The sequence below is a fragment of the Melospiza georgiana genome, chromosome 3 (assembly GCF_028018845.1).
Source record: "Melospiza georgiana isolate bMelGeo1 chromosome 3, bMelGeo1.pri, whole genome shotgun sequence".
Taxonomy (NCBI): Eukaryota; Metazoa; Chordata; class Aves; order Passeriformes; family Passerellidae; genus Melospiza; species Melospiza georgiana.
The window spans coordinates 20111487-20132633 of NC_080432.1; the positions used below are offsets into that span (position 1 = coordinate 20111487).

Consider the following 21147-nt stretch of genomic DNA (forward strand, 5'->3'; position numbering starts at 1 on the left):
CTGATTCTGCAAACTGTTTTGAGCAGGTCCAAGGGGTCCATCACTAAGTCACTTTCAGATTTAAAGCTTACAGCAATAGTTTCATGATCAGTCCAGTTGGGCACAGATTTATTTTGCTGCAGAATGGATTGTTCCTCTTGGCTCCAGCTGCTCAAGTCCTGACAGGGACACTCGCGGAGCCATGTGGCAGATTAGCTCTGGGAAGCAGTTTGGGTGTGGGCTAACCATTTTGTGGGAGGGCTGGTTATTTTTCAGCTACATCAGTGCTCTGATTCAGTTCATTGCATGGCTGCATGAACGCTCACACTGGCACAGGGAGAAGGGGCATGAGAAAGGGGATAGGCAGTGGGAGAAGAAACTGGAGGACAAGACTGCACTTCCCTGCACCAGTGTTGGTTTATGTCAGGCCATAGTGATGTAGAACGAAGGCTTCTGAATTTACAGAGCATCCTGACAGTGCAAAACTAATGTTTTCAAAAGACTGTTGAGGACAGATAGCAGAGGAAGATGGAAACTGATTCTAAGGAGCTGGTCCAGTTATACAAAAAATCTGAGGCTGATGAAAATATCTTTAAAAGGAACCTTTTAAAAACAATTTCTTTAATGCCAAACCAAAACAGAAAGCAGCATTCTGCCATTTCTCACAGTCTGAACGAGCTCAAATGCAAGAACTCAAGAATTTGCTGAAACACAAATGAAAACAAGTAGTTCCAAAAAGACAAACCAATCAGCACAAATGGCAAAGTAAAGGAACATTTTAAAGAAACACAATCTAAACAACTTCAGGAATTATCTTTTAACAAAACATATTTTACTTGTAGATTCCAGAGGACAAGCTTTTAAATGTTTCAGCATCCCATAAAAACATAAAAAATGCCCACTTCTGTTGGTGAATTATTGTTTGCCATGCATTAAACAGAAAAAATGTTTCCTTTACAAATGCTGCAACTTGCTTTATACACCAGTATAATCTATTATTAGTCATCAAAAAAATTGCTTTGGACTTGCCAGCAGTTTTAACTCCATCTGCCTGGTGGTTCTATTTTATCCCTATCAAATTTAAGTGTAAAAATATGCTTTCAGCATTCTCATGCAGAAAGTGGGGAGGAAGAAAAGGTCTGAGGGCACAGCTGGAGGGGCTGTGTTGCATGCAAGTAAGTGTACTTGCAAATTTGTGCGGGGTCCAAACACTCTGAGTCAACTCCAGTGTCATCATGGGATAAAACCACTAAGGCAGCTGTTGAGTTTCCTGAGGTATCTCCAGTGGTGTAATGAGAAAGCCATGAGGAAAACACATAAAGAATGTCTATATTATGAATTATAAAGAGTAAATGCCATGGGAACTTCTGCTTCCCATATTTTCTAATAAATGAGCAGAGACACATTTGAGATGAAAAGGCCACAAAGGCTTAAGAGGGATAAATTTTTTTTTTTAATAGACTACATGAGCTGAACTGCAGAACTTGCTGCCTTATGACATTACAAGAGGAAATACAGCTGCCAGAAGTTCATACACTTTTGAACAACTCTATTATAGGAACTATGAAAGTGTCTATGATGTTATGGCACTAAGAACAAATGTGTTTTGTTCTACGAGACATCGATTTTCAGAGTTCTGTAAAATATGGCACTGAGAAAAACAGGACTTCTACTCCACTAAAAATTTGATTTCACATTTGCATATTTTGTAGTCATTTCAGATATTTTGTTTCAAGTTCTTCTCGAGCAACTTGCTCAAGAAATAATAGCAATATTGACCTCAACCTGTTCCTCCTTCCTAGGCAGGAACAATGCTGTGTATCGCTTTTGAGGGAGCTACTACCTTCTCCTAAATTAGCATTTCTCACCCTTCATTTTCTTGAGTCACCACAGAAAACATGGCAAAATGAATGAAACTGTAATAGCTGGCTGTGGGCTCTGTAATATCCTCCCAGTGACATTATCACGACATTGATGTCCCACAGCTATCACAAATATTGATGTGGGATGGACCCACATGTTTACACCTTTCAGTGTGGAACTAACACTGGCTGTGGGTAATTTCCAGCTGAAGAGTTTAGGTTTCACAGAATTACTCTGAAGGTGCTAACTTGTTCCTTCCTTGTGGTGAAGCAGTATTCCCTGGGCCCATAAACATCTATTCATGTCCTGCATTCATGCATCCCCTAAACAGATCCTATCCTGGAAATGCCTGTCTTGATTCATTTTCCAATCAACCATATTCTTACTAATTGAAAATAATGGCTCTGGCATTACCTACTATATAATTGCATCTTTGCTACTCTTTTTTCAGTCAGCTGCTTCACAAATTAGTGGAGAATAACCAGCAAGAAATTAAAGATATTATAATCTCTTATCTCTGGGAAAATAAAGAATACTAAAAAAAAAGGATTTTTCTGAGTGGCAACTTAAATGACCAAGTCAGTTTTCCTTCTCTTAGTTGTCTATTAATCTGCCAAGAAGTCACAAAGTTCAGAAGTAAGAACATGCTGGATCAACACAATTTTTGTCCCTTTATTTCATCCTCTTTCCAACAAGCACCCTCTAATTCACATGGAACTTTTTAGCAAACTCTAATTTCATTATTTATTAACACATTCCCAGAGATTTTTGCAAGGCTCACTCCCTAGAGAAATAACCTCTGGAAGATAAGCCCTTGGTGGACCTCTCCTTATAAAGGATTCCCCAAATTGTCCGGTGGGAAGAGAATGTTATTTGAAATAAATTGCAGAAATAAACTTCTTCTATGGATCAGAGAGGCTTCCAGAGAACACATGGCCAACACTGCCCTGCAGCAAGTTCATTTTACTTGAAACGTCTCAGCTCCACAGCTCATGCTCTCACAAGAACGACTCACAAGGATTCACCACCTTCCATCACAGTGCACCAAAAGAACTCTGCCAAAGTCATTTTCCTTGGAATGAAAAATATCTAAGGAGAGACAGTGCTTTCTCCCTTCTTTCTGTTCCTTGCTCCTTTCTAAGCCACCACCTTCCTCTCTCCAATGCCAAAGCAATGCACTGTATGTAGTGTGGTCCAGCACAGCATTTTTTCCCCCGTGTTTTGCCTTGTGGGGTTTTTTTGTAGTCCACAAAACAGCCTAATGAGGGAAGGCCCACATGAAAGAAAACCTAAAATAATGAGTCTGGCTCAGAAGGACAAGAAACATTTTTACACATCACAGCCAGCTTGCTAGCCTTTGTGCAATGGTCTAAGTTGTGATATATGATTTATTCATTTGTTTTTCTACTCATTTGCATTTCATATTACAAGACAATTTAAAAAAAATTGAAAAAAACACTAATTTACTTCATAACAGATTTGCAGAAGACTTAATAAGCTCTTATTTTGCGCAGAAATCCAAACACTGTCTCATTAAATAACACTGGTTCTTGAAGAGAAAATGCTTCAAACTCTTAGACCTAAGACAGACACGCACATCTTAAAATACTCCATCTTGAACCCAGTTCTCCTGTTATCCCGCACTGAACTGCATGCAGAATCACGCTAGCTGAGGAGCATTTTTAACAGGCTTTGAAGGCCGGGAAATGCTCTGCATGTTTCGTGTTTTACACGGAGCATCTGCGAGCGCCTGAGTCAGCGAGTGCCGGGCAGGCTCAGTGTCAGACCGCCCTCTCACGGCAACGCCGGGGCAGGAGCTGCGCCCGCTGCCGCGGCCCCAGGCCACGAGAAAGATGTCAGAGACGTCTCCTATCTCCAACACATGTAGGCATCAGCACATGCAACCAGGACCTTCCGAATTTCAAGCCGGAAGCAGTTTTTTATGCTCCGGCTTCTCTGCGAAAATGACCGAAGCATCGCTTTATCATCGCGCTGGAGTTTTGCTGCTTTTTGTCCTTGCACTCAGCAGAATTAGGCATTGGGATTGGATTCTCCATCCTTCCTTCTGTACTCTGAGTCTTGTAAATTCTGGCCTCATTAATAGCCTTGTATCTATCATGGCTCGAAGCAGCCCTCTAGGGCACTGCAACAGAACAGTGCACAGAGTATCTTACCTGCTTTCATCTACTCTTTATCTCTTCCATTCCCACCTTATCCCAGTCACATCTATCAGGGAGGACTACGACAGAATTAATTCTGTAACAGAAAACAGCACTGCTGCACCAGTATAAAAAAGATTGCAATTCAGTGCAGAATCTGTATATTCAGCTGCACGTTAAAGAATATCATGACTTTCACACATTCCTGGAAGAAAACTACACAAATTCAATCACTTTTTCTCCATGTTGGGATTTAAGTTCTAGAATACTGAAAACATATCAGCATTGCTTTGAAACAGTAATAGAGAGGTATGTCACAGTTGTTTTGTGGCTTGTTGTACAGAAAACACATTGCACAGATGATAAAACATCACACAGAGGATAAAGGATGTCACACAGAGGATTGGACAGTAGCTGCATCTGCAACTTCAAGAGATGAATAGAAATACACCTAATTTTTCATGACAACACCAAGAAGTCAATTCTTTTGGGACAAATTGCAAAACTAGGCTCAGGACGCCATAATTGATACCCGAGTGAGGTAGGAATTATTATAATCATCTTCTCATACTATTATTTAACATACAATACCTACAATACCTGTTCTGAAAAGCTGCACCATGCCTGAGTTGCTTGCCATTTTGAAGGTTTACACTTACAAAGAAGCTAAACTGACAGCACCTACCCCATAAATGAAGTCACATCCTTATGAAACCCACTACAAAGTCAGACAATGTACTCCAAGGGAAATATATGTATTTCAATTTGTTGCTGTAAAGCAGGATGGGCTGGCAACTACACAACCAGAAGTGCAAAATATTTCCATCCCTGCTGCATGTGGATGAATATGGAAAAAACCTCAGGGTTCACAGTACTTAGAATATGAAGGTCTGAGTATTAATTTTACAGTAAGAAGGATTTCTTTTCCGCTGCTATTGCAATACTTGGCTGATGGATGATGTTGGGAAGGGAAGGGAAGGGAAGGGAAGGGAAGGGAAGGGAAGGGAAGGGAAGGGAAGGGAAGGGAAGGAGGGAAGGGAAGGGAAGGGAAGGGAAGGGAAGGGAAGGGAAGGGAAGGGAAGGGAAGGGAAGGGAAGGGAAGGGAAGGGAAGGGAAGGGAAGGGAAGGGAAGGGAAGGGAAGGGAAGGGAAGGGAAGGGAAGGGAAGGGAAGGGAAGGGAAGGGAAGGGAAGGGAAGGGAAGGGAAGGGAAGGGAAGGGAAGGGAAGGGAAGGGAAGGGAAGGGAAGGGAAGGGAAGGGAAGGGAAGGGAAGGGAAGGGAAGGGAAGGGAAGGGAAGGGAAGGGAAGGGAAGGGAAGGGAAGGGAAGGGAAGGGGGCTTACCTTGTGTTGTCCCGTCCAGTCCCATGAGACATTTCATTGCCCTGATGATTTGCTCTGCTACGGGGGGACACATGGATGTGGCGTACACAGCACTATGAGAATGAGTTCGTAAAAAGTCCACAAGGTCCTTACACAAGCAAAACAGAGCATGAATGAGCTTTGAGCTGGCCAAACAGCAGACCTCCCTCTTAACTACTGCAGGAGTGGGAATGTGCAGAAGGAGGAGGACATTTCACCAGCTACTGCATTGCATTCTTGACTGCCACTGTTAATACATGGCCTGAAGAAACATCAGGCAGGTCCAAATGCTTTACCATATAAGTGGGACAATTACAGCTGAAACAAAAGTCTGGAATAGAATAATATTTACTTCTGTGCTCAGACAACTTATAAAGGAGCCAAATAATTTCAAGACCAATGAACAGCCGCACTTAAAATAATGCTGCTCAGTTCCCCTCTGGTAATGAAACAAAGGCTATATGACATCAGTATAGGTTCTCTGCCACATGACTCAGCCCAGGAAAAGCAACCTCACTGAGATCTATCTTTGTCTATAAGCACATAAATTTTCAATCAAAACTTTCAATCAGTGTGGCAGGTACAGTCATGTCAGAGTTGGTATAATTGCTTTAACATTTCCTAAGAACACAATCTGTCCTCTTAGAAAAACCATTGATATACTGTAGGCATGTCTAAAACACCAGTAACTCTCCTGAATTCAGGCATGCAGTAGGAATTCTGATCTTACTAAGATAATGATTGTTATAAATATCTCCTAGTGCAAAATATCAGAGTAACAGTTACCACACTAAAAGTTGAGTGTGTGTTAGTGAGAAAGGGATGAGGCCTACTTGAAAATTGACTTTGATAAAAAAATAAAATCAGAAAAGAAAATCCAGTGAGAGTAACACAAATCACTACCAAAATGCTGTATGAGTCTACACAGTAACTCCAGTGCTGAGGATAAAGATTTACCTAACCTTACACAGGTTGCGCATGGCCATATTGCAATTGTATTCCTAAGGGTTTGGTTAAAAGCTAAGAAGGCTTCTGGGCTCCAGCTGATGCAGAATAAACAGCACCACTGTGAGATTTTACCTACAGAAAGGAACTTAAGTGTGTGAATGGGTGACCAGCCTTCCAAGGCTGAGAAGCCTGAGGCAATACTTAGTGATACACATAGGCGTGAAAAGAGTGACCTGTTTTCACTCAAAAAAACCTCCCAAGGATTAGAGGATAAATTACATGGGACTTTGCTTTTCATAGGTCTAATCTTTCTATACTTTCTAGCTACATTACCCATCTTATTTTTGGTAAGAAATAAATGTACAGATACAAATTCAGGAAGCCAAGGAAACAAAGAAAATTGATTCTCGATCTATTATGACACTTGGTTTTAAGATCTCCAGGGGCAAACCCAAAAAAGACAGTAAGAAATACACAGTTTATACTTTCTTATAGCCCTTCTATTCTACTGTAGGGCTACCCTTATTAATGTTATCCTGACAACAACCATATGGGCTGAATAAACAGGCTTCCCACTCATTCAGCAGACTGCTTAAAAAACACATTCAGCTGGGTATGAAAAGAGAAAATAATCAGCAGCCATTTGATCTCTCTGTCAAGCAACAAAACCAATGACATTTCACAATGGTGCTGATTATGCTTTCTCTTCTAGACCCCCAGTTAAAGCAAGCTCAGCTCTACTTTTTGTTGACATCTGTTGTTGGCAAGAGATTGTTTTGTTAATGTATGCGGAGCAACTGAGGACACAGAATTTACTATTGCAAAAGGCCCCCAGTAACCTCTTTCTCCATTCTCCTAAAAAATGCAACTATGTCAATTCACAACTCTTTAGGAATTTTATTATCAGTGGATGAAACTGTGGTTTCAATCTCTCAATACTGCTTCACATACTGTTTACAAATGTGAAACAAAGTAATGAGCAATCCGCATGCAAATTAATGTAGGGAAGTATATTAGCCAACCACAACATGTCCAAACATTTCCAAGACAAACAACAATCATCAGAGTGGCACAGAATAATCCAACTCAAGCAAATTACATAATATGAACATGAGACAAAAATAAGAAAGTCTGACTGTTTGATGTACATTTGGGATCCAAGCAAAAATGATGCTAACTTTAGAACAGTGCTTGCATTAAGCAGTCTGTTCAAAAAGATACTGAAAAATATCATACATCATACAAAAGCAGTTTGCACGCTCTTGATGTGAAATTGTTTATGATTTCCTCCTACCTTTTTGCCAGCTATGTATCCTCCAGCTGCACCAAAGCTCTTTGTGAACGTTCCCATTAATACATCAACGTCATTGGGACTCATCCCGAAGTATTCCACAACTCCTCGGCCCGTTGCTCCCACTGCACCAATGCTGTGAGCTTCATCCAAGTAGAGGTATGCTTTGTATTTGTTCTTCAGGGAGACTATCTCTGGCAGGCGCACGATGGACCCTTCCATGCTGCTCATGGAGAGAATCAGGGGTGAGCAACAAAAATCCCTGTACTCTTTCCCATACTGGCAGGAAATATAGCCATTGATTGCCTTAGTCCACCAAAGTTCTTCTGTAATCTCAATTTTTACTTACAAGCCAAAAAAAATCCCCAAATTCGCAACCCATTCCCACTTGCAGGTGAGTATACAAAAGAGTTAAATGGTTTTAGAATTCAAACATTGAAAACCAGTCAAAAAGTCTTTGGATGTTTGTAAATTGTCAACGTGTCAGAGGAGAGAAGGAAAGGTGTAAAGCAAGGTGGAAATACTTACCCTAAGCAGCACACTACAGTTCTTCTCTACAAAACAAATATTATAAGGAACAGCTATAATTCAGTCTGGTCCTTACTTCATTGTCAGCTACTGTGGCAGTATTTGGGCATAACAGCTCTAGAGCAAATTCATCTGGTGCAGAGGAGTTGGGTCCAACATACACTGGAGATGGGCCATGTGAAACCCACAGCTGGTGCCATAAACTCTAAGCATTCCCAGTCTTCACAGAATCAGGGATTAAAACAGGCAGCTGAAATCCAGTCTTGCCAATTTTTGCTTCGATATGAACTTTTTAGGAAATGTAGCCTGCTACCTAGTAATCAAAAGTAAAAAAAATTCCATTCCTTTTCTCTTTACTTTCTTACAGCCATGCAGAAAAACAAAATATCCAGAACTGGCACGAGTTGCCCAGAGAAGCTGTGGATGCCTATACCTGGCAGTGCTCTAGGCCAGGCTGGATGTGGCTCTGAGCAACCTGGTTTAGTGGAAGATGTCCCTGTCCATGACAGGGGGTGTTGGAACAAGATAAGTTTTCAGGTCCCTTCCAACCCAGACCATTCCTTGATTCTGTGATTAATGGTGTACTGAGATTTATAGAAAGGGGAAGAGATGATCTTTTGCACTATTGGTGGTCGTGTCAGTAAATGGGAAGGCACCGAGGAGGTGTCCAGCAAAATGAAAGCACAGGGAGATAAATAAGAAATGCTCTCTGATCCCATAAAGATGGCATTTGCAAAGTATTGCTGTGAAGACTTGTGTCTTGAAAACCTTTCTGAGATGACCACAGCTATGATTTGATATGCTCAGATGCGCTCAGTATTAATTTCATAATGAGTTCTCTTCCACTGGCTTTACTAAGCAGGTCTTCAAAGGCTAAAAACTTCATATCAAACACAAATTCAGTGTGCTGTGGGCCAGTAAAAGGAGGGCTCTGCAGCTGAGGCCCACAGCTAAGGTGTATCCACTTGCAAATGCAGTGAGTTTCAGATGACCAAAAACATGGACTTTGGTCCCAAATAGCAAGTACAAAAAAGAAATGCAATCAATAGTGCCTTGGAAATTTTGGATCCTGGACCAATGGCTTTCACAGGCTGCTTTGTTGCCACTTGTACTGTGCAGCTGCAAGTTTGGCACCACAAAAGGAGTACGATGTGTTTTTAGCACTTGGGAAATTTCTCACAATTTTAATCCTTCTTCATCCTTTGGTCTCCTGAATAAACTTGGAAACTGGTCTCCAGTTTTTCAGGAGACCTGCCCAAAGACAAGTCTCCATTAGTGTAACAGCATGGGGGAGAGCCATGGACAAGGGTTGCCTGTGCTGTTCACACTGGGAGGTTCAGAGAGCCTGGCTGTGTGTGCCTGGAGGCATATTTTTGGCTGTTGCTGACTGCTGGCAAATCATGTCCTTCTGTCTTGCCCAGCCATCAAAGAGGCAGCTGTAGGACTGTGTGTTGGCACCACGGTCCCTTGCAGCAAAGAAGGGTGGGCTTGTACTGCAATCTCCTGAGGACTGGGCTTTTTCACTTTTCCCAAACGGCACTTGGCAGCAGGGGGAGAAGCAATTTAAACCACCACAGCTATTTTCCTAGTGAATACAAGGGAAGGGCCCACAGTCCTCACATAGCCCAGAGTCAAAGCATCAGTCAGCTAAAATGACACTGAGGCACTGGATGTGCTTGGATGTGCACCATCGTATGTGCTGGGCTTGGCAGCTTTCAGCGGTGTCTGGTGGGTCTGCAGGGACAGAGAGCCAAGGAGCAAACTGCAATCTGCAAACTGCAATCCCACCTTCCACCTTCCTGCATGCTTGAGCACAACAGCCAGGCATAGAAGCACAATAATAGTTTTTCCACATTTATATGGTCATCATTAGTCTTGGTGGCTAATGGAGATTCAGGCAGGAGACAGCATTTAACTTCAAAAAAAAAAAAAAAAAAAGGGTAAATTAAAAATGCTGGGTATTTGTGTAATGGAAGGAAAGTTGTGCTGAATCCCAGAATACATGAAGCTCGTACATGGCCGATGCAAGATTTAACCATCTAGAAGATTTACTGAAAACTTTTCTTTCTCATATGAGTAGGAGATTTCTCTCGGACCTCTAAGCTGCTTAGCAAAACAAGGCACTTGAATTCAGTTTCAGTTTTGATCTATTGCTCTTGAAAGATGCTGGTTGACAAATACAATAGTTGTCAGAGGTCCTAATGTGGCCTTGAAGCATCCATGGAACAGATAAAGTGCTGCTGGAGTCATGTGTATGTTCTGTGCTGCCATTGCAACAGGTCTCAGCCATCCTGATGACAGAGATGAGAAATGTTTTGCTGCCAGCTCTGGTCTTGGTCTCTCTCTTGACCCTGGGAGATGGTTAGTGATATGCACACCACTCTCTCTCAAGTTGCTTTAAGATAAAGCTTCACATAACCCCTTGAGTAGTCCAGATGCAAAGTTTACTGAATCCTCCAGTAAATGTTTATATCAAGTGAGCTTAAACCAAAGAGCCAGAAGTGAACTGTACTGGTTCTGTCTCACTCTGGCCTCTTAGCTTTATGTACAAATGTATTGATCTGTTTCCAGATCTGCTCAAGCACACAGAGCACATAAAAAAACTCCAGATGCAGATGAACTAAAGCTGGTTCTGCCCAGGCCAGGTGTTCTCATTACATGGTATGACATCTCGTCTTGTAGCACAAACTGCTAGCTTGGTGGCAGGGATGGAAAGCTTGCAGATTGCAGCTGACCCTCATCTCCCTTGTGTGGTGGACAGGCACAAAAACTTGCGTCAGTACACACTCATTTTGAATGTACTTCCAGAAGTGAGGAGATAATCCTAAATTTTTAGAAAACTCGACTTTGGAACTTGATTCAATCCCCACCAAAGCACTGATGTTCTTCCTGATGCAGCTGTTGAATTGTGGATCCAGTGCTTTGAGAGATGGGAAGTGTGTGCTTGGATTGGTCACTTCAGTTGGAATACAGGCTCGCCCTTGACACGATATTGATGGGGTTTTTTGGCCAGTTACATAGTGAAACTTCTTGGCAAAAGGGGTATTCCACCTCTTATCTAATTAATCTCTAAACATGCCCTAGAGTACCACTATCTTTTCAACATTTGAAGAGTTTATCTGTTCCCCTTTCAGGCTAGTTTGTAATTGGGAAAAATCCCTCCTTTCCTGGCCTGCTACTAACAACACAGAAACATTACACTTTAACAGTTACTTTAGGTACTGTTTTCTTACATAAACTTTGTACATTCATACAACAATCCCTGTTTTGTAGTTTACAGTAATAATTTTAAGGAAATCGTTCAACTCTGCCCTCAAATAGAACTCCATTTCAACAGTGAAATTATAGAAATTTTAACCTTTAATGCTGGTCCTTGGCCAAAGACATTAAATGTTACCTCATTTTTTTCTGGAAGTCCAGTCACTTAATCCCAGGAAATAAAAAACAAAAAAAAATAACCTGCTAAATTTCCTACACTATTGGCATTGAATCCCAAGGAACTTCTAATGCACATGAAAAGGCATTGAACAATATCTAACTGATCAGAGGTATTTTCTTAGCTGGAAGGGAAAATACACAAATTAAATTAAAAGTAAGGAACAAACAAATGAAAACCAATATGTTTTGATCAATTTCTGATTCTCCATAACTTCTGCCCTGAGCCTTGGCCTATCTGACTCCTAAGTAAAAATGCAAGGAAGAGAGCAGAAGCCTACCACAAACCATGTAAGAACACAGTAACTGATTAATCCTGAACTGGAAATGGCAGAAGCCAAGGAAAACATTAGCTGGAATTCAAATAATAAAAATATTATTTAGCAAGTCAGTTTAACTTGTGCCCTGGTTACTGCCAAAACTTCTTCATGCTTTTTGGAGTCAAGATTGATGGCTAGATGGTCTCTCTCAGTTTGGAACACAAACTGAATATATTTGCTCCTAGGCTGGTCCAAGTTAAAAACCAGCTTTCACTAGGAGTTACATTTACTTTTGATGATTTTTTTTCTTTTTAAGATAATAGAGACATTAAAAAGCAAACAAAAACATACCTAATGCTATTTATTTGACATGTAGCTTGAGTGCTTCCCAAGTCAAGGGGCCAATTTTGCCTTAAGTTGCCTTAACCAAGCAAAATCTGTGGTTTATGGTTCCAAACACAAGTCTGATTTCCAGAAATGCTCATGTTGGCTAACAATGACCCTTTTCAAATTTTGCCAGCTGGTAAGTGTAAACACTTTAAGATACTCCTAATGGAAACAGAAGGCAAATTTCTTTCCATACCATAAACTTCATCACACTAAGACTATGGTGTCCCATATAACAGTATTTTTTAAAGCAGGAAAGCTTAGTGTTTTCTTTTACTTCTCTGGAAAAAGCATTTCTGTAAAAATTTGCCAGGCCAAACTTGCAAATCAAGATATTTTAACTTGGAGAATGGCTCTGACCAAGTTATTTAAATTCTACATTTTCTGTCCCTGAAGCATAACTTAAGGAAAAAAAGAATAAAGAGCGGTAGTAACTATTGTAAGAAGAATACATTAACTGCACTCTAACTCCTCTTAAACCCTCTGGATGAATGTTAATTTGACATTTGGCAAACCTTCAAGAAAACTATCATTAGCCAATATGGGGCTGGAAAATTTTAGTCTTTCAAAAACCCGGGCCAAGAAAGGAGAGAACATACACACGAAAAGAGTAAGAGTATTTCTACTCTGTCCTTCTCCAGCTTTCTTGGGTTTTTTTTGGTTTGTTTTTTTTTTTTTTTTTTTTTTTTTTGTTTTTTTTTTTAATTGGTTTTCTTGGGTTTTTTTTTTTTTTTTTTTTTTTTTTTTTGGGTTTTTTTTTTGGGGGGGTTTTTTGTTGTTTTTTTTTTTTTTTTTTTTAATTTTTGCATAGTTCTTAGCTACCAACAGGCTCAGAGTGCCTGTGCTGTGAGCCTGCTCCTGGCAGTGTCACATGTCCCAAAGGCTGGAAGCGGTGGCAGGGACATGCCACGGTGGCACATTGTGGCATTCACCCTCAAGCCACAGCAGATTTGCTTTACAACCACACTCTCCAATTTCTGATCTGCTTAGACTGTGAAAACAACTAACTAACTAACTAACTAACTAACTAACTAACTAACCAACCAACCAACCAACCAACCTAGCTACTGCTAGGGAGAGTTTCCAATGAGAGACTATTAGAGACCTAAGCTTTGTTCTTTCAGAACCTTATGTCTTTCAGAAGCATAGGCACTCAGGGCATGAGTGGTCTTAACATTATTTAGCCTTTATGGAGCTGAAGGAACTTTATGGTTCCTTTAAGTAGGTATTCTGAGGTTTAAGGTGCTTTTATTTTGCATTCCAACTGAAAGTTTTTGAATTCTGGCAAATAAAAGCTAATTTGAGAATGAACTGTAAAAATATAGGAAAAGAAAACTCTACACCAAACATAAATCTGGAAATACAGTTACAAGTTAGTATAGTTAAATAGCTAACAGTGGGTTTGTTCCATTTCTTGGACTGATCCACATCTCTGTGTTACCAGTCTACTTTCTTCCCTAGTGATCAATACTCAGGACAAAGGATTTAAAAGTGAACAAAGCTCAGCAGCTGGAGCCTTTTCTGCCAGCCATGTGACCCTTGGGAACATTTGTTAGTAAAATGTTGGTGGTCCACTTAATTTCTGTGTGATCAAAGCCCTTAAATCCAAGCTTTCTTTTAGTAGTGCCAAGCAATGTTTATTTGTAGTTTTGCTTTGTTTATTCTGGTTGAAAGGACATGTTCAGCCTGCTTTGGATCAGCTGATCTCTTGATCCTGTTTCACCTCTGAGTGACAGGTGCTTAGATAAGGACTGATTTGGTCTCATTGCAGATGGAAAATGTTAGGCAAAAAGAAAGCACTGACAGCTAAGAAGTAGTGATGACATGAGATCCTAGAAGATTTCTTACCAAAAAAAAAAAAGCTAATTGGCTAAGCTGTGCCAGCATTTTGCTGTAAAATGGCATAAGTGACTGCCCATTGAGACTGGCTGTATTTCAGCAACATATGATACAATCCCCACATGTAGAGTTTTAATGTCACTTTCATGAACCCTGTCATGGCCTGTGAATGAGTGGTTCTGGTTTTCTTCTCTCTGGGGCAGGTGTTGCTACTCCCCAAACCATCCTTGTCCTGCTCCCGCATCTCCTGTCATCACTGCAGTAGCCTTGACTACATCCCTGCAAACCTTCTTTCTGTTCATATCCCTGCTTCTTCAGCCCTTCCCTTCTCCAACTCCTGCCCAGGAGTGGCTCCCCCTCCATGAACTCCCTGGTTGCCTTCTCCAGACTGGAGCAGTGGCCAGGATGAAGCCCAGGATGATGAGCCTGGCTGGTGTCACTGCTTTGCTGCTCAACTCCAGTGATTGTTTGCTTTTCTGGTTGGGTGTAAGCTGCACCACACTGTGTAGCTATCTGACTTAGCTGCTCTATAATTACATTGTATTATTGAAGCTGCTATTATCAGATGCATTCTCAAAGGCACTTGTCTCATTTGAACTCCTCCAGGGACTAGGGCTATGTTAAATACCACTACATAATTCTTTGAAAGCCAGTCTTTCAATTTTCCTGTTGAAGTGTGAGTCTATTAGATCCAGCACTAGTTACTAAAAAGGTGCTGATATCACTTAACCTAATTTTAGCTTAAGATTTCAGCAGCTGGGCAAGAAGTGGGCATGCAGAGCTTAATTCTGTGTGGATGTCTTTTGACCTGCCCATGTGTAATGAACAACTCCTACTCAGCAGAACCCCTCACCAACTATAGTTCCACAAACTTTATCACATCTGTCACAACATTCATCACCTTACCTGTCTTGCTCTCAGTACATCTCCCACTCAACTGTGATTTGCTAAATCAACATTCAGAACAATGTACAGGATCTAACTGGAGTTACAGGATACAAGGTTCAGGCTGTCATAATGGAAATCAACATATTCATGAGATCACAGAAACCTAGCGCAACTTCCACCCTCGTTAAGATTTCCCTCAGATACCTAGAGTCAGAGTTTGCCCCACTCAACTCATCATTCTGTCCTCAGAAATGATAGAATACTCATCTTTCTACCACACAGACATACCTGTAAATGCCCTCCACCAGGATGATAATTTTTCTCCATGCTCTGTGGGTGCGAGGCTGTCCATATATTATTGCTTCTCTCAGCAGCTTCTCGAGGCTCTGCATATCTTTATTTAAAAATAAGGAAAAGGAGGAAGGAAAAACATTAACAGCTTTTTGTCAAGAACTTTCGATTGGGTGCTACTTTTCCTAGTCAGAAAAAGACAACATTAAAAAAAAAAAGTGTCCTAAAGATAAACTTCTTTTATTATTAGACCTAACAATTCCTTTCATTAGTGTGAATGCAATTTAGTGACAAGAAGAGTTATAAAAAGCTTCCATTATTTACCTGATCTGGGAAACTTCTAGAAATACTCAGCATACATTTGTATTTAAAGGCAAAAGGGAATCACTTTGCTTCAGTACTGAGGCTAACTGCCAGCAGTTCTGTTTAGGGGCTGCTGATACTCATAATTTATCAAGGCTTCACTTGTGAGTTTTGGTTGCTTTCCAACCACAAGCTCACAAACAACAAGCATTTCTTCAGCAAAGGCTTTGACAAGGTTGCATGAAGCACATAAGGATGGCAGCAAGAGAAGTCTTGTCCTCCTCAAGAAGGAAAGAAAGTGGAAGGTTGCTGATGAGAGAGGAAGAGGCAGGTGGATACAAGCACATGGCATGGACACACTGATCTGGTGCCCAAATGCTTGGCACTGGCAGGACTTCAATATAAGGAGGCCGAGAACAAGGTTATGATCCTTAGCTGCTTCCTTAAGGGCTGAGTGTGGGTCATCAAAAATATCTTGAAGGAAAGCCATTGAAATTTTGAAAAAGATGGAAGAAACAAGAAAGTATACCACAGAAATCGGGGTCAGGCCAAATGTGACTCTCAATGCACCAGCATTCTGGTGTCGCCAATGAATGGACACTCTTCAAAATGAATTATTTGTGTGCCAGATCAGGAATCTGGATTGGCATTTCAGAATGTTTCCCAACAACATCCTGTAGAGTCTCATATTACCCAAATAACACTACAGATCAGCTCAAACCACGGGCTGAGAAAATCAATGGCATTTTTCCACAATATAACCCCATTTGCTTCAGCAACACAACACAGTTGATACAACCTTCTACAATAGGACAAAGTTAATATGCAAAATGAATTGTTCTGAGGAAAAAAAATACACCTTAGAAATATTAATACTGATCCTAGTTTGGTTTCTGCCCCAGGGGAATGGAGCCATCTGTACATTAATTGGCCATTGTGAGTAACCTGTGCCCTGAGAGAAGGCCAGGTTATGACCTGAACCCTTCCAGATCCTGATGCTTCACCTCTTCCTAGGAACATTCAGTGATGCTGGTGGAAGGTGAAGTTCTCAGTAACCAAGCTGCCACTCTGCACCCGACCTAGCAAGTCCCTGCTGTAGTCTACTAAGCACAAAATAGGCATGGACAATATCAGCTGCCCCTTGTTTCAGTGGTGCAGTGGCCTGCACACCTCAGTGAGCTCTGAGATGGAGAATGATGCTAGGAATAATGCAATGCAGACAGCACACTTTCCACTAGATGGCAATCAAGGAAATGAAAGTTCTTCAGTGCTTTATATGGGAAAGTTAAAACCAAGCTGAGAATTTGCAGCTGCTCACTTGCCTTTCGTTTCAAGTAGACAATATTCAGAAACCCTCTTAAAGGGCTCCCTCAGGATGACAGAGAGCTCACAGTAAAATGTGGACACCCCCTTTTCTCCAACAAACTATTCTCACTGATGTCAGTGTCTTCTAAATCCTTTTGGGACCTCTGAATCCCTTTTCTCAATCACACAGGGTTTTTCAATTCAGTGTTCTATATGTCAGTCCAGATTGGCTCTTGACTTCAAAAAAGCCATTCTGCCTCTGAGCTAAAAGCATGGCTTGAAGATTTAGTTTTAGCACACGCACATGAAAAGAAGAAAAAAAGGAAAGAGGAAATGAAGTGAAAAGTATGTAATTCTGTTTTTAAAAATACATGGCTGTGAATAGGTCCTCTGTCCAAACTACCATGGAACATGAGACCTCAGACTGGAAGAACCTCTCCAAGGGATGAGGTTGCCTGATTTTACACATAATATGTCCTGCTGGAGTACAGGCTAAGAACATATCTGTTTGCAGGATCAGGGCTATCTCACATTCTTTCTGACATCTCATTTTGAAAAACATGTATGTGTGACCCTTTCTGAAGCCTGTAATAGTCAACACATAATTTATTCATGTGCAAATGAATTTTACTAATCTATTAATTGCCTCATTTGGAAAGGGGAAACAGGCAGAAAGAAAAAAAACCTTTAGTAGTCCCCACAAAAGGCTGCTTCTGTTCTTCAAGGTGAAAACAATGCTCTATGTGCTTGTGCTTAAGCTTTTGAGAAAGTGGGATCTACTGAATGCCAGGAAAAACAACAGCACAACCCCAGATGACTTTCAGATATCAAATTATTTACTCATTAAATATCGTTAGATTGAGAGACATTAGGATATTAAGATGATGAGCTGCACGAGTCCATCCTGAATAACCAGTTATAGAGAAAATAACAGTCCTTCCTTGTTTGACCATCACCAGCCCAGGGTTTGCAGCAGCAATGGCCAACAGCTGCTCACCAGCCCAGGAGGTGGAGTTAAGAATTTGACTTGATTAATCAGTCACAGCACAACCAAATCTATCCATGTTTCACTTTCCACCTTCTCCTTACAGCATTTTCCCCAGATATGGAGGATAAAGTTTCCTAAGAGGGGACAGTGGATCTATCAGTGGGTTGGTGGACTTGCATCATCCTTGTTTTAGATGTCTCATAGTTAATTCAAGAGCAATAGCAAACTGCCAGTGGGCTGGAGCAAGTCTGAACCTGGGCAGGCAGAGTGTCATGCTGCCTGCAGTGCAGGTGGGACAGCAGGCTTCTGGAGGGAGCACAGCATGCTCAGGGAGACATGATGTCTCCACCCCTCATCCTTACACTGCAATGCTGGGGATGTCATCACCATTCTCCTGTGTGGGCTGGAAACCTGTGTGATGTCAGCTTAATTAAAATAAACAGGCTGCTGTTATTCTTATCACATTCTTCTTTTTGCTTTGTGCTTGTAACTCTGATTTTCAGTTTCTCCCTTCTGTACTCTCATGCAAGGTGGCACTGACCCCGTGGCTGCACACAAGTATCTTTGTTTGGAACGTGGGAGTGGTGATCACTGCAGCCACAGCAACAGTCTGAGACTCCCCTCAATAAATACCAATCTCTCTGAAAGTAAAGGGCAATGGCTCAAGAAAGCTCCCTGTGCACACCTGGCAAGTCAGATGTGGCTTTCTCAAAGCAGAGAGGGGGAAGGCAGCCACAGCATGCAGAGAGCAGGACAGACCAGTCTCCTTGCCCTGGCAGCGTCTGTGTGTGTCACAGGGAATTACACCCAACTGGATTAGGCTGCAGTCCACCTATCTGGGCAGCAATCTTGTCTCTGATAGTGGCCAGAGGCTTCAAGGAGCACAAAACCTTAGTGGGTAATGTGCCTTTCATCCTACTCTGTAACTGCTGTAACACTGCCCTCTCTTCCGAAATTCAAGGGCTACCTACATAGTTGGAAAAAAAAATTTAAAATTAAGGAACCATTTTGTACAAAGCCACCACAAACTCTTGGAGTTTTGCAACCAAAGGGATCTCTTTCTAATTTTTATCTGCTTACTTATCTCTTTAATTTCCCCCCATTTTATTTGCTTGCTTAATTAGTTGTACTTAGTTTCCACTTTTTTTTTAAGTTTTCCTTTAATTTCTTTCTTTTTAGCTAGAGAATATATTTGCTCTGAAAGGTGAAGGCCTTCTGCCACCTAGAATTCCTTCATTTTTAAGTACAGCTCCTCCAGGTAGCTGTGCATTCTCAAGGTGTCCTCACGGCACTTGTATCTGAACTGCAAAGCAGTAATTTGACTGAGTAGAGGGAGAAATGTCAGAGTTTGGATGAACATTAATTCAGAACTGTTGTCCAAGCTGGAAACAGTGCTTTGTATGAAAACCTGGACAGCTCACACCTGCATCACACAATTGTTGTCAATTACTTGATCTGTGAGAAACTAAAAAATCTCTTACTACTTTCACAACATTGAAAAGGTGCATAAGGAGGAGCTAGGAATGCATTGCCCTGATTGCCATTTCAGATGCAGATTCAAGCACCAGATTAAGGCTGGATTTTCACCTGACCAATGTGCTTGGTTATGCTTTGCAATTTCCTGCCCTCCTCATAGGATCACTTGTTCTGACTGCTCACTGAATGCAATCAATGCATTACAATCCCTTGCAATGAAGAGAACTGCAAATATTTTTTTTCCCCATGGCCTGAGTTCTGTGCCTTGTCCCAACATTCCCACGGACTTTTCAGGCAATTGCAAATCTAAACCTGAAAATGAGACTGCAATTGAGTTGCTTAATGGGAAAAATGTAGTAGAATTAGAAAGAATAAACAAATCCTAAGCCTTGTATGGTGCCTTCTTTTACAGGCGGGTCAGAACAGAACTCACTTGGATATAACCAGTCCATAACACCCTCATTTGTTCACTGAAGGAACACCTGATACCAGTATAAGACCCAGAACTGCTGTGAGAGAAACACCTTGATAAAATCACAGCCTGATTAATGGTTAAATATTTGGTTTTGCTTTTCAGGTTTTATTGGAAGGGTCAAGGATTTTGGCTAATACTTAACCAGATAAAGGTCAGAGGTCCTGAAAAAGTGCTTTTAAATGTGTGATGTTAGTAAAAGATTGCCTTAAAATTAAAATTAAAAAGGCCAAACCCAGTCAATCTCTCCCTGAGCCAGAAAGTAAAAGCATCTGAGTTTAGCCCCCATTTAACTGAGGGACCCCCAATCCTGTCACTTGGGGAAGGCGGGAGAGACTCCCTGGAGACCAAAGCTGATGAGGGTAACATCAGAAACCTTCTAGCAAAAAAACTGGCCAAGCCCAGGCCACTACTGCCCCAGTGGGGGAGAGATGTTTTAGCATCCCTCCTTCTCCCACTGCACACTGTTGCTGCCTGAATTCCAGTGCAGCACTGCAGCTCTGTCCTATCTTCCCAAAAAAATCACTGCCTAGGAAATGGCAACCTGAGTGGTGTCCACCCCACAGCAGGGAAGACAAAGGCAGGTGCTTTGTGGGCAGGTCAGAATCATTTTAGTCCACTAAAACACTACTGCATACATTTAGGACTGCTTAGACCCTAAAATAAAATTGAAAAAAAAATTAAAATCCCCTAGACCTGTGATTCAGAGCAGGGGCTCCAGGGAGCCATATGAAGAGCGACTGAGGGAGCTGGGATTGTTCAGCCTGGAGAAAAGGAGACTAAGGGGTGACCTCATCACTCTCTACAACTTCCTAAAGGGTAGCTGTAGTGAGCTGGGGGTCGGCCTCTTTCTCCGGGCAACAACGGATAGAACAAGAGGACACAGTCTCAAGTTGCGTCAAGGTAGATGTAAGTTAGAAGTAAGAAGGAAATACTTCACAGAAAGAGTGGTCAGAAACTGGAATCATTTACCCAGTGAGGTGGTGGAGGCATCATCCCTTGAAGAATTCAAAAAAAGACTGGATGTGGCACTTGCTGCCATGATCTAGTTGAATAGTTAGAACATCGGCTGGACTAGATGATCTTATAGGTCTCTTCCAGTCTTGAAAATTCTGTGATTCTGTGATTCTGTGAGCTGAACTTTGCTGCTTGCAAACAAAACCTCACAGATGCCTGACACAGAAAAACTCCTTTAAAGGCCAAAACCCATGTGCCAATATTGATATGCCCTTAGCAGGGTGAAGACTGGAGACAGAGCTAATGAGAGCCCACAGGAAGGGAAGGCCCTGTTCAGTAGATTTTGGCTAAAATGGAATATTCTGTTACATTTCTCTCACACAGATGACCTGTAGGTGTGTGTGCCTGTGCATTTCTCT

General features: G+C 41.4%; 1 protein-coding gene across 3 annotated transcripts in view; it reads right to left on the reverse strand.

The window, feature by feature from the left end:
- SPTLC3 (serine palmitoyltransferase long chain base subunit 3) overlaps positions 1-21147 on the reverse strand; it is a 99331-nt gene that overhangs the window by 9741 nt on the left and 68443 nt on the right. For all 3 annotated transcript variants that reach the window (XM_058021350.1, XM_058021347.1, XM_058021349.1), the window contains 3 exons: positions 15225-15330; positions 7603-7822; positions 5343-5469 (listed from right to left, as the gene is read on the reverse strand). In XM_058021350.1, the coding sequence (XP_057877333.1) occupies positions 5343-5469; positions 7603-7822; positions 15225-15330 (453 nt within the window). The remainder of the gene's footprint in view (positions 1-5342; positions 5470-7602; positions 7823-15224; positions 15331-21147) is intronic.